This window comes from Schistocerca piceifrons, chromosome 4, assembly GCF_021461385.2.
Source record: "Schistocerca piceifrons isolate TAMUIC-IGC-003096 chromosome 4, iqSchPice1.1, whole genome shotgun sequence".
Classification (NCBI taxonomy): Eukaryota; Metazoa; Arthropoda; class Insecta; order Orthoptera; family Acrididae; genus Schistocerca; species Schistocerca piceifrons.
Window position 1 is genome coordinate 292,362,317 of NC_060141.1, and position 14,500 is coordinate 292,376,816.

Sequence of the window (14,500 nt, forward strand, 5' to 3'; positions counted from 1 at the left end):
CATATGTGTTTCTTTCTATATATATAAACCTCATCACTAAGTTGGAAAAGTTAGTGTTACCAAACCCACAGCACCAAATCATCTGGAAATGTGACTTTAAATTGTACCATCATAGATAGGGCTATGCAATCTGCAATGAAGACAGATTGAAACTAAGAGACTGGGCAGACTTGACCAACTGCCATTTAGTATATGATGCTAAAGATCAAGGCTCCTTCTAGTCAGGGACTAGGGGCACAACAAAATCACCTGATCTGTGCTTTGTGACAAAATCAACACAAAGTATAGTCTTAACTCGATTCCCAAAGAGCCAACACTGTGTAATCAACTCATGACTATGGCTCTAATTACCCATTGTAAGAAGAAAAGCTTTTAAGAACTGGAAATTCAGGAAAACCCCAGAGGCACCTATTTTCATAGAATGTTGGAAAGACAGTAAGAAGAATAGTTCTGATACCAAACAACTGCATACAATTTATGAAACTGATGCTTTAATATTGCTATGAGGAATGTGACCCCCTTGGTGGATTAAAGAATGCACAGCCCTTCTGAAAGAGTGTAATAGAACTGAAAGCCATGAACGTAAAGAAAAATTAATCAATCTTCTGGATGAAGAATGACAGAAAAGATGGCATGAGACTATGGAAAATATTGATTTCACATACTCGAGCCACAGAAGTTGGGGACTCCTAAGGAAGATAAGAGAAACCACTCATCAACCCAGGTAAATGGGCAAAGTAACTCCAAACCATGATAGTTCTAGCATACTTAAGTCCTCAAAAATACTTGTGACTATAGAGAAAAACAAAATAATGATGGAGAACATGAAAGAAGCAATGAATGACTGTGAGGATGAGACTATGCTGGCTTGTAAAATAACAGATAGAGAAATCAAAAATTCACTAAAACACACCAAAAATGGAAAAGCAGCTGGCATAGAAGAACTACTCCCTGAATTCTTGAAGAATATTCATGAGGATGCAGTGAAGTGGCTAGCAGAATTATTTGAAACGATCATAAATGTGGGTATGATTCCAAAACTATTAAAAAAATCTAGAATTAATGCTCTCCATTGGCCTGGAAAAACTGAAGACCACCCAAAAGCCTTCAGCTCAGTTTCACAGCTGTGCACTACTTAAAAACTATTTGTGAGAGTACTAATGGGCAAAATAGACCAATTATCAACCAGATACTACCATAATACAGGGAGGGTTCAGAAAGAACAGAAGCTACTGTGACCAAGTCCTAGCCGTCACGACCAATCTAGAGTGAGGTTTTCAAAATAATTTGTAGATTAGAGTGGTGCTGTTTGACCTCACATCTGCCTGTGACACAGTCTGGATTCAAGGTCTTATCTACAAGTTAATGAAGTCTCTCAAATGCAAGAAAATTGGGAAACCTCTAAAAAACATGCTAAGAAAACAGAAATTTGTAGTAGAACTAAATGGGAAAGTAAGCAAACACAAGGTTTTGAAAAATGGAACAATGCAAGGATCAGCACTGGCACCAGTCTCATCAATCCCCTCATATGTGATATCCCAGTTTAAAATTAAATATGTCTCCTAATGCCAATGACCCTGCAATAGCAGTGTAAGTGAAGTATTTTGAGAAATTAGAAGAATTAATTAAAACTCGTATGGAAACCCTTGAAAAATACTATAGTGAATGGCATTTAATCATCAACCCAAATGTAAGTACAGTGATGCACATAGAAAATAGGGAAGTAAACAAAGAACTAACACTAAATGTAATGGGCCACGCAAGACATGAGAGAATCACTAAATACCTGGGAATAAAACTGAACCATATATTAACATATACATACCACTTGGAAGATGTAGGCTATGAAATGAAAACAAGAAATAATATAATAGGGATGCGAGCAAGAACAACCTCAGCTCAATGGGGACATTACGCACTTCAGCACTGGCTCTTGTATGTAGTGTTGGTTTGTACTGTGCCCCAGTGTGGGCCAGGAGCTTCAGTGCAAAAAAGGTTGGCATCCAGTTCCATGAAGCTGTAATGATAATCTCAGTAACACTGTGGCCAACCATTATTCCCTGGCTTCCAGTCCTAGCACATACTGAAACTCCACACAAACATGACAAGCAGGAGCTCACTGGATAACTACATCAGTCTGAGACAATCATATTCTACTTATCCATCAATATTTTCCTACTGGTCATTAGGTGTAGTATTATTTTTTGGGGTCTTAGACTGCTCAGATTTTATATTACAGATTTTCACAAAGAGAAACCCACAATTCCTTGAGTGAAACTCATTTTCGCATCAGTGCAAGACTGGATACAGATCTATTTATTTATTTAGTCCAAGAATGATCTCGTACACCTGATATGGGACAAGGGTAAACATGATTAATTTACTATTAAACTACCAATAGTCATTGTGACCACATGGTCAAAACAATCAAAGTGCATAAAAATATAAATTAACATACTACTACATTGCTGTTACATCTGATAGCACGCACACACACACACACACACACACACACACACACACACAAGGTTCATCGAACCACCTTCACAATTCTCTATTATTCCAATCTCGTATAGTGTGCAGAAAGAACAAATATCTATATCTTTCCATATGAGCTTTGATTTCCATTATTTTATCATGGTGATCATTTCTCCCCATCGCGGTTGGAATCAACAAAATATTTTTGCATTTGGAGGAGAAATTTGGTGATTGGAATTTCGTGAGAAGATTCCTCCACAATGAAAAACGTTTTTGTTTTAATGATGTCCATCCCAAATCCTGTATCAATTCAGTAACATTCTCTCCCCTATTTCACAATAATACGCAACATGCTGCCCTTCTCGGAACTTTTTTAATGTACTCTGTCAATCCTATCTGGTAAGGATCCTGTACAGCGCAGCAGTATTCTAAAAGAGAACAGAGAAGCATAGTGTAGGCAGTCTCCTTAGGAGACCTGTTACATTTTCTAAGTGTTCTGCCAATAAAATACAGTCTTTGGTTAGCCTTCCCCACAATATTTTCCATGCATCCTTCTAATTTAATTTGTTCATAATTGTAATTCCTAGGTATTTAGATGAATTTATGGCTTTTAGATTTGACTGATTTATCATGTAACTGAAGTTCAACAGATTCCTTTCAGCACTCATTTGGATGACCTCACACTTTTCATTATTTAGGGTCAATTGCCAACTTTCGCACTTTGCTAGTCAATAAATAACAGTGTCATCAGCAAACAACCTAAGATGGCTGCTCAGATTGTCTTCCAAATCATTTATATAGATCAGGAACAGTAAAGGGCCTATAACACTACCTTGGGGAATGCCAGAAATAACTTCTGTTTTACTTGATGACTTTCCATCAATTACTACAAATTGTGACCTCTCTGACAGGAAATCGTGAATCCAGTCATGTAACTGAAATGATATTCCATAAGCACATAATTTCACTACAAGCCACTTCCAGAAATCCAGAAATACGGAATCAAACATCAGCTGAAGAACCCAAACATATGCCAACAGGCAATTTGTAATACAATTTTGGTATTTACTGTTACTTCTCTCTGTTAGAAAGACCATTTATAGCTTTCAGTGCAGTACTAATCTATATATTTCAACAAGAAAAATAGCAACTTTTTGTTCATAATTATAACAATAAATAAATAAAACAATGAAAATTCCAGATAGGAGAATCACCAATTTAGGAAAGGAGAGATTGCTACTTACCATAGAAATGACAAGGTGAGTTACAGTCAGGCAACATTAAAAGACCCTTATGCACTAGCTTTTGGCTACACCCTTCACCAGAAAAAGAAGGAGAAATACACAACATCCACTCACACAAGCAGGCACACCCTATGCACACATGACCACCAGCACTGGCAGTTCTGACCCAAGCTGCATGTGTGCATGTTGTGTGAATGAATTATGTGTGTTTCTATTTCTTTTTCCAGTGACGGCTGTGGCACAGAGCTTATGTGAAAGTGTCTTTTAATTGTGCTCATCTGTAACTTAATGTCTCATTTTATAGTAAGTAGCAATCTATCTTTTCCTACATTGACTATAAATAAATAAATAGAACAGAAAGAGAGAGAAATTAATTGGTTGATATATAGCTAAAACATACAAAACAACTGACCTTGAATTTACCTGTTACATTCTGGTTCTAAGGAAGCTCAAATCAGATAGTGACTTGGAAAGTTTACAATGAAAACTACACATATATTCTCTCCTCTCTGTACATTCCCAATAAAAAAGTTATGACTATAGAATGTTCATTTGTTTCTAGAAGCTTAACACTAATTGTCAGAATTTCAGATTTGCATCAATTTTGTATGTTTACACTGATGATAATATTTCAGGAGAGCATAGCTGAAAGTATTTACCTGTCTTCATCCCATTAGTTTTTATTAGAAGAGTAGTTTGTGCTTGTTCATAATTATTTAAGGTCTGTGATGCCTCAATTACGATGCTATATTCGGTGTTCCCTTTGTCTTCCTAAAACAGCATGAAAATGCAATACACGTTTCATTTCTACATGTCACAAATGTCTTATAATTGATTAGAGTTAATTATAACTATGCATCTTAAATTGCATGTTTAGCCAAAAGTAATTCATTATGTTCCACAAATTTCATTATGAAACAGAATGTCCAGAGATGTAAAATTATATATCACAAAGTGCAGCAGCTGTTAGATATTACTTCTGCAGTTTACACTGATGATTAATCATTAGAAAATTGTCTGATTATAGTTAAAAAAATGTAGCTTCTAATTCAACAAAGAAATCCTTTTCACTTCTCATTAATAGATCACTGACAATTTTGTTCAATGCAATTCATGATGTGTACATGAAAAATTACATCACCTCATTACCAAATTGTAGTAAGTCTTGCACCACTCAGCTCATTAATTAGGATAATTGCTATACATAACATTGATTCATATTTGCTGCTATTCAACATTGAGATCATGGTTTCGATTTATTTCAATAAAAACTTGAATTATCCTGTCCTCTTTCTCTTACAACCCTGATGTAGCTTATTGTTGTCTTCCCAACATCTGAAATTAATATCGTGCAACTTGCAAATCTTGTCATCTCATTTATTTGACATTCATTGAAATAATCCCTCACTCTCAATGAGGTATTATAAATACCATCCTCAGCATTGGGAAGATCTACTTCATCAAAGAGAGTGACAGTAGAGTGCAATAGTTGTGCTTATTTTTCCATAGTGCAAGCAGCGTTAAAATAGCTGAGTGCTATAAATGGCAGCAGTAACATTATGAATAGGATACATTACTGGACTGTGGTCAAAGTTTTGAAGGTGGGAAGGATATTTTAGAAGTGCTAAGAGTCTTCTACTTTTAGTCTGCATATCTCCAATAGATTCATTCCCCTTCAGATTGGGTGTTAAGCGACAGATTTGTAAGATAGAGAAAATAATGTACAAGTTTAAGTATAATAGAAGTCAGAGCATTAAAAAGGCCAAGAAGGCTTGTCATCTTGAGAGTAGTCATCAAACTGTATGTAATGTTTAGTACAGAACTCCCTGGATAGTGAATAAAAAGTAAGTAGGATTTTATGTAGCTGACATTCAATGCTCTGAAATGTCACACGTTATTAAAGTTCTTTGGGGAGAGACTTTATAAAGAATACCTTACTGTTTGGATTGTTTTAACTTCAGTTGCGTGTTTAAGGATGAAATCAGATGCTTGTGTGAGAAAGCTCCTCACACTAACATGGAGATTTTATCTCATTTTGAATGGTATTCCCCAGCCCTAAATGAAATGTTCAGTCAAACATGTAAGTGTAGATCTTTAGCTGTTACACAAGGAAATGTGGTGCTAAATGGGGTGATTAATACATCACCTCTGACATGGCCATGCAACACATGGCATGGTGAGCATCTGAAAGTTTCTATTAAGAGGTCAATTGCTAAGTTGATTTCCAGGGGCATTCTGTTTAGCCAAGCATTGTCCTTAAAATCCCTGTGACTACCAACATTGGCACTAGTGCTTGTTATGGGTAAATATTTCTGAAACACAGCGTTTCTACAATTTGTGGAGGAACAAATAACATCATTTCAACTGCATAAAGGATGAAAATCAAAATATATTTTGACCTTTTCAGCAAATCATAACAGACTTGTTAAATAAAAGAATGTTGGACTTATCACATCACTTCAAGGAATGCAAAACAAAAAAACTGTTTTTACGGATGTGTTGTGGTTAACAGAATATAATTTGTAAGCAATGGGGATTAAATTCATATATGCAAATGGATACATGTTAGTATCATATTACTGAAGGCATAATATAGTGAAAGGGAGAATGGCTCCATATGAAAAAAGTGTAATAATGAACAAAGCTGTATATTTAAGAGAGAACAACATTGAACAGCACTTTGAGTGATGTGCTTCAGTAATAGACTTGGATACATGTAAGAAAGTCACTCTGACAGTGTACAGATCCCCTGCAGGAAATGTTTCAAAATGTTGTTAGTCAATTACAAAGGTTACTAACACATTTTTGGAAAAATGATAAGGAAGTCGGTGTCCCAGATAGTACCAAGTGAATGCTACAAGGGTCACTAAGAGCCAGTATGGGGTGGTTTTCCACAGTATTGTTCCCAACAAGAGATCAATTAATTATTCACTCAGTAATCCAACTGTCTTTCTGGAAATAAATGTGAACCTCAATAAATAATATTTCAGACCATGAAAGTTAAATTGTACCAAAAATAATTCTCATAAATCAGGTTTAGCTGAAAATTGAAAACAATAGTTTCATGGAATTTTCTAGATAAATAATGGAAAGAAATTTATTAAGGACACACACTGGATGAGGTATTTACTTATTTTTGGTAACAGAAACTTCTGGGAGAATGTAAATAATGGAGTAATGGTAATGTCTCACAGAATAGAGGAGGCACAGAGTCATCAAGAGGTACATATACAAGGCTGAAAACTTTACTAGCTTTTGGAAAAATCCCATTTTCAGCTAAAACACACACACACACACACACACACACACACACACACACAACACTGTTTAGCTCACTCTACCAGATGAATACACAGCTGATACACTGTAGCTGTACAGCGAGAATGCACTGAGGCAGAGAGCACATGTATTTTGCTGAAGAAAAGGTTCTATAACATAATAGTGATCACATGTAAAGCTTCACCATGTGAGCAACTTGGATTCTTTATACCAGCAACAGTGCATCAGAACTTTGCAGAGCTGGTATGTTCTTCTGCATACATTTTATTCCAGCTGACCCTCACCTCTTTACCAGTAGCTGCTTTATGGTAACCAAACCTCTCTGTCATATTTTGCATTATCTTTCATTTATCTCTTTTGCTGCAAATTTCTACTTAATCTATGTTTACAATTTTTGCATTATTAATTTTTCTATTCTGTCCTTGTTGATGACCTGTTCACTAACATATCCTTTTCTTATAAGTGTTGAAATTTTTGTCTCTTATCCGCAACTTTTTTGATTTTATCTTTTATCATCTTCTTCTTACTGTATCTCTTATTATTCCAACACATTTGTGTTTGTTGCAAGATGAAAGAACCACTCATTCTGAAAGAGTATTTTTTTGGTGGTGTTTGTATAAATTACCTACCTTCAGAAGGTGAAATGTCAAACCTGCTAACAGACCGATAAAAAATACAAGACACTATAGTTTGTGTATACTTATTGGCAGTAGTAATATTTACTCTTCTGTAGCTAAGTTCTAGTCAGCAATTCTGTTAAAAATTTTATAGTTTTCTGGAGTGAACTGTGTGCAAGTGTGTACTTTCATATTCATTTTTCTATTCCAGCTTCTTTCATCATCATTCAGTCATTCACTCATCGTTTTCTGTAGACTTCATCAGGGATGTGAATCAAGTCAAAGTACACATTAAGCAAAAGATGTTAAATCATAGAAATTAATCTGTGTATTGTATTAACAATAAACTATCAATATACTGCTTTATACTATGACAGTTATGATAGCTATATTTAATCACGTACAATAGAAAGAAAGCAGCAGCTATGAAAAAGTATGCTCCCTCCTCAGTTATACTGCATAGCTACTGTTTATCTCCAGTTTTTAGTTTAACACTTACTTGATTACAACGATATTTTTCAAAGAATATAGTTGGCTGCATCTGCTAATACTCAGTCCTGTTTACCTGTCATGCACCTTTACAATGATAATTGCTATTCCTATGGAGCTAACACAGCTATACAATGGCTGCAATTAGATATTCAGATAATTTGTAGAAAGAGTGGCTATTGGAATATGTATTTAACTACCTTTTGAACTTGGGGTTCCAAACTTATATTTTTATATTAAGTGGGTGGGAGCTTGTTGAAGCCTTTACACTGTAAAATTTTGTGTTGTCAGCAAGGAGGTAAAGTCTACATGAAAGTTATATTTGTCTCTTGTTTTGTGATGGCGCAGATCACAGTTTTTCATGATACTGCCTCCTATCATCAGTAACAAAAAACATAAAAGAGAAATTATGTGGGGAGTTGTGACTAAGAATTCAAACCTACTTAACCCTTATGTAATTGCATGATATTATGATACACAAACAATGTGACAGGTGTGTTGGACATGGAACTACTAAATATACAGATGTGAGTTAGTAATTCCTACTTGCTGCCTTCTACTCACTGCAATAATAGTTATTCTTCTGTGGACTAGAAAGAGTTGTCAAGGAAAAACTTTTTCAGTTGGTTTTCAAGTTTTACTTTGTTGTCTGCCAGATACTTTCTACCACTGGGTAAGTAATCAAATAATGAGAAGGACAGTTGCTACTCACCATATAATGGAGATGCTGAGTTGCAGAAAGGCACAACAAAAAGCCTGTCACAAAGTTTGCTTTCAGCCAACAAGACCTTTGTCAAAAATAGACAATAAACACACATGCACAGACTCATGCTAACATAACTTTCTCTCTTTCTCTCTCTCTCTCTCTCTCTCTCTCTCTCTCTCTCTCTCTCTCTCTCTCTCTCTCTCTCTCTCTCTCACACACACACACACACACACACACACACACAGATGACCACAGTCTCTGGCATTTGGAGCCAGACTGGAAGCAGCAGGGCATTATGGGAGAGGCAACTGGATGGGGGTAAGGAGGAGGCTGGGGTGGGGAGGAGGATGGATAGCAGGATAGAGGTGGGGAATGGTTAAGTGCTGCTGGAAGTGTGCAAGGATGAGATGGAGAGTGGGGCAGCTAGGTGCAGTCAAGAGGTTAGATGGAGGACAGGAGTGAGAGGGGGGTTAGGGGAAAAGGAGTGCATTGAAGAGACTGGATGCATTGGTGAAATAGAGGGCTGTGCAGTGCTTGAATGGGAACAGGGAAGGGGTAGATGGGTAAGGACAATGCCTAACGAAGGCTGAGGCAAGGAGGGTTATGGGAACATAAGATATATTGTAGCAAGAGTTCCCACCTGTGCAGTTCAGAAAAGCTGGTGTTGTTGGGAATGATCCAGATGGCACAGGTGGTGAAGCAGTCATTGAAATGAAGGACATTGTGTTGGGTGGCATGTACAGCAACAGAGTGGTCCAGTCATTTCTTGGCCTCTGACAAACTGTGGCCAAGAAACAACTTTTTTAGGTAAACAATCAAAAATTTTAGCTGCAGCATTGTATGCCCATTTTTGTGCTAAAAATAACCATAATATGAAAAGTGAATTTTCCTTCTGGTATTATTGAATTGAATTGAATTGAATTTTATTTGATCCTGTAAGATTACATCGTGTACAGTAAATGTATGTGTAATATAGGACATGTCAGAGTATTAAAATTCTTTATCAATTATTTTTCTACACCTTTAGCTTACATTTTTACATCACTGATATTATGTACATTATCATTCAATTTAAACTGCGAGATACAACTATGTGAAGTATATACACTCCTGGAAATTGAAATAAGAACACCGTGAATTCATTGTCCCAGGAAGAGGTAACTTTATTGACACATTCCTGGGGTCAGATACATCACATGATCACACTGACAGAGCCACGGGCACATAGACACAGGCAACAGAGCATGCACAATGTCGGCACTAGTACAGTGTATATCCACCTTTCGCAGTAATGTAGGCTGCTATTCTCCCATGGAGACGATCGTAGAGATGCTGGATGTAGTCCTGTGGAACGGCTTGCCATGCCATTTCCACCTGGCGCCTCAGTTGGACCAGCGTTCGTGCTGGACATGCAGACCGCGTGAGACGACGCTTCATCCAGTCCCAAACATGCTCAATGGGGGACAGATCCGGAGATCTTGCTGGCCAGGGTAGTTGACTTACACCTTCTAGAGCACGTTGGGTGGCACGGGATACAGGCGGACGTGCATTGTCCTGTTGGAACAGCAAGTTCCCTTGCCGGTCTAGGAATGGTAGAACGATGGGTTCGATGACGGTTTGGATGTACCGTGCACTATTCAGTGTCCCCTCGACGATCACCAGTGGTGTACGGCCAGTGTAGGAGATCGCTCCCCACACCATGATGCCGGGTGTTGGCCCTGTGTGCCTCGGTCGTATGCAGTCCTGATTGTGGCGCTCACCTGCACGGCGCCAAACACGCATACGACCATCATTGGCACCAAGGCAGAAGCGACTCTCATCGCTGGAGACGACACATCTCCATTCGTCCCTCCATTCACGCCTGTCGCGACACCACTGGAGGCGGGCTGCACGATGTTGGGGCGTGAGCGGAAGACGGCTTAACGGTGTGCGGGACCGTAGCCCAGCTTCATGGAGACGGTTGCGAATGGTCCTCGTTGATACCCCAGGAGCAACAGTGTCCCTAATTTGCTGGGAAGTGGCGGTGCGGTCCCCTACGGCACAGCGTCGGATCCTAAGGTCTTGGCGTGCATCCGTGCGATGCTGCGGTCCGGTCCCAGGTCGACGGGCACGTGCACCTTCCGCCGACCACTGGCAACAACATCGATGCACTGTGGAGACCTCACGCCCCACGTGTTGAGCAATTTGGCGGTACGTCCACCCGGCCTCCCGCATGCCCACTATACGCCCTCGCTCAAAGTCCGTCAACTGCACATACGGTTCACGTCCACATTGTCGCGGCATGCTACCAATGTTAAAGACTGCGATGGAGCTCCGTATGCCACTGCAAACTGGCTGACACTGACGGCGGCGGTGCACAAATGCTGCGCAGCTAGCGCCATTCGACGGCCAACACCGCGGTTCCTGGTGTGTCCGCTGTGCCGTGCGTGTGATCATTGCTTGTACAGCCCTCTCGCAGTGTCCGGAGCAAGTATGGTGGGTCTGACACACCGGTGTCAATGTGTTCTTTTTTCCATTTCCAGGAGTGTATTTTTATTCCCTTTTAAAAGGATATTAATCATTTCAGTGATAGTTTAATCATCTTTTATTTCCAAATAATTGATTTTTGAATTTAACATCTTACACATTACATGGTGTAAACTGTTCATTTATTATCACTGCTACAGGATGTGCAGATCACCTTGCAGTGCTTTTTGCATGCATGTGTGGAACAACTCATACATACTGTGGAATGCTTGATGTCATTTGTTTTTAAACATATGTAACACTTTCTTCTTTTGTTAGGCAGTGGTAGCAGGTCCTATTCCTCACACGTACATGTCCTGGCACCAAATCCTCTTCATGCTAGATAAAATTTTATTTTTGATTATAGTTTTTTATGCCTATAAGAAGTATTCATGCTTTGCACAACATGGTCAGTTAGGAAGCACTTAGTCACAGTCTTCCCAAATTCAAGTCACACCCCATTCTTCTGCCAATGATGTCACCATTGCACACTTGATGACATATTATAACTTCCAGCATTTTCTGAGAGCCTGTATATCCATATTGACCTTTCCATCGGTATGCATTGTGGAAATGAATGAACACTTTTGAATAAGCAGTCTTGACTTCAGTAAAAAGAGAAAGAGAGAAAGAGAGAGACAGAGAGGGGGAGAGAGAGAGAGAGAGAGAGAGAGAGAGAGAGAGAGAGAGAGAGAGAGAGAGAGAGAGAGAGGGGGGGGGGGGGAGAGAAGGAGGGGGGGAGGAAATAAGCAAGTGAAAAGGACCTTGTGGTACATCAAACAATTGAAATTTGTGTTACTGTGTGAAAAAAGACCCAAATAGATAATAGATTCAAATTGGATTTTCAAAATCCAAGCATCAAAAATTGAATATGGTCCCTGATATAAAGCTCGACTTGTCATTCAAGGCTGCAATGAAACTTTCTTGCCAGGAGTGAGGTATGGTTCACTACGCACTTTGCTTATGATTTCAGCCAAAAAAGAATTTGAAATGTTGCAATTTGATGTAAAAACCATGTCTTTATATGGAAAATTAAATGGAGAAATTTATATGTGAATCTCACAAGACACAATGCTAGATTAGAACAAATGTTAATGCAAGCTCAAAAAATCATTGTACAGTTTGAAGCAGGCGCCCCATTGTTGGAATCAAACATTTTGTAAATTATTGAAAATGTTTCATTTCAATGGAATACAGATAAATGTATTTTTGTTGGGAAAGTTAGTAATGATCTGGTCTTATTGGCTTTGTTTCTATACAATGGGCTTTTGACTGGAAAAATCAAGGAATACCTCAAGGTCATTGAAGAAGAAATAGTAGTGGTGGTGGTGGTGGTGGTGGTAGTAGTAGTAGTAGTAGTAGTAGTAGCTTTATTCATCTGTAGATCTCTTTTTACAAGGATATAGGACATGTCAAAGTATTTACAAATTTAGACCAATTTAAAAGAAACTAATTCGTATACACATAAATTTACAGACTTCTAGTTAGAGACAAATACTTTTTTTACAAATATCTTATTAAATAATGTAATGCCACATTGTTCACTCATATCTCACTATCAGACACTGCACACACTATACACACATTGTTTCATTCACTCACCACACACACACACACACACACACACACACACACACACACACACACACACATTGGTGATCTCGGGGCAATTTTCTGCACCGTAACTTTCCATTTGCTATCCTGAAAAACTGAGTCAGATCCTCCATAATGAATGAGATGTTGAGCTCAGGAAGAGGAAGAGCTGTTAGTATTGTGCTATGCATAGCTTGGGGGTAAGTATTTCTAGAAAGGAAAAAAAAGAAGGAAACAACAAAGTGAAGGTGTTATGTGGAATGTTGGATATTTTAGAATGATTATTATTATTATTTATTTGTATAATATTTTTGTATCAAACCCCTACTCTGTTTTAGCTAAGTAATCCTTCAGTGTATAAAATGTATTGTATAACAGGTACTTTTTAGCTACCTTTTTAAATAAGTGTATTTTTGCAATTTCTTTAACCTCTTTTGGTAATTTACTGTACAGTTTGATTCCTTGGTAGAATTTTTTTTTTTTTTTTCCTTGGTAAATGTAAGTTGAATCTATCTCTTGTTGCATGGTCATGGGCAGAGCTGTCTGTGCAGTAATTACCAATGTTATTTTTGATGTGTGCAACTGACTGGTAAATGTATTCACATGGATCAGTTAAAATCCCCAGTGTTCTGAACAGGTCTTTACAATTTCAAATTTAGACTCCACAGCTCAAGGTACCATAACATTTTGCTATGTGGTGACTTTGACAGATTTTTTTTTAACTCCCCACATGGATTTTTATTTATTCCTAGAGTAGAATATAAACTGTCAGTTGTACAGTTTCTTTGCCTCACAGTCAACCTTGTTGTTTTTAATTCGTACTCTGCAATATTATTATGTAGCATTTCCAATCAGGTTTACATCTACACAGCACTGCAAAAAGCTAGTAAGATGGAATACAAATTTCTTGAAGGAAAAAAAGAATCTTGTGTACCTTACACCAGAATAAAGGACAATAAATTTCATTACTATTTCAAAATGTGTAAGGATAACTCTCATTTGTGCAGTTCTAAAAAGTTGGTGCTGGAGGGAAGAATCCAGGTGGGCTGAGCTGTGAAGCAGCCATTAAAAATGAGCATGTCATGTTCAGCTGCATGCTGTGCGATCTCTCCATGGGACAGACATCATAGGCACACCTCTGCACCTTCTGCTGGATGCTATCTTTACTACTTACATAAAATCTCTTAAAATGAATCTCTTGCTCTCCAGTACCTGGAGGAACATTCCAGACACCATCTGCATGTTATCCAACTTTCTGACATCCTACCATCACCTGGCCATGTGAGGGCTACACTGTCCATCCCATATTGTATTTACAGTGTTCCTCCTTATCAACCCCTTATAGCCCTGCCTACCTGACCTTTTTAATTTGCGATATCCCCCACAAGTTCCTACCAACACCTAACTAAACCCAGAGTTGAAACATTCCTGAAACATTGTTGTTAACCTTTTCAACAAAATCCTCAGCCACGCAGAAGTTTCAGTTTCATCCAAAGGCCTCATTTGTAGCCCTACACCAAATTTAACCATTTTGGACTTGTCGTAAACATACTCTCCTTCTCCCAATCTGTACAATGGAAACACTTCTT

The 14,500-nt window shown here is 38.1% G+C and overlaps 1 protein-coding gene across 1 annotated transcript in view; it reads right to left on the reverse strand.

The window, feature by feature from the left end:
• The window catches only part of LOC124795477 (integrin alpha-4-like), a 554,156-nt gene that overhangs the window by 210,715 nt on the left and 328,941 nt on the right, over positions 1-14,500 (reverse strand). The window contains exon 14 of the mRNA XM_047259514.1: positions 4,382-4,493. Coding sequence (XP_047115470.1) covers positions 4,382-4,493 — 112 coding nt within the window. The remainder of the gene's footprint in view (positions 1-4,381; positions 4,494-14,500) is intronic.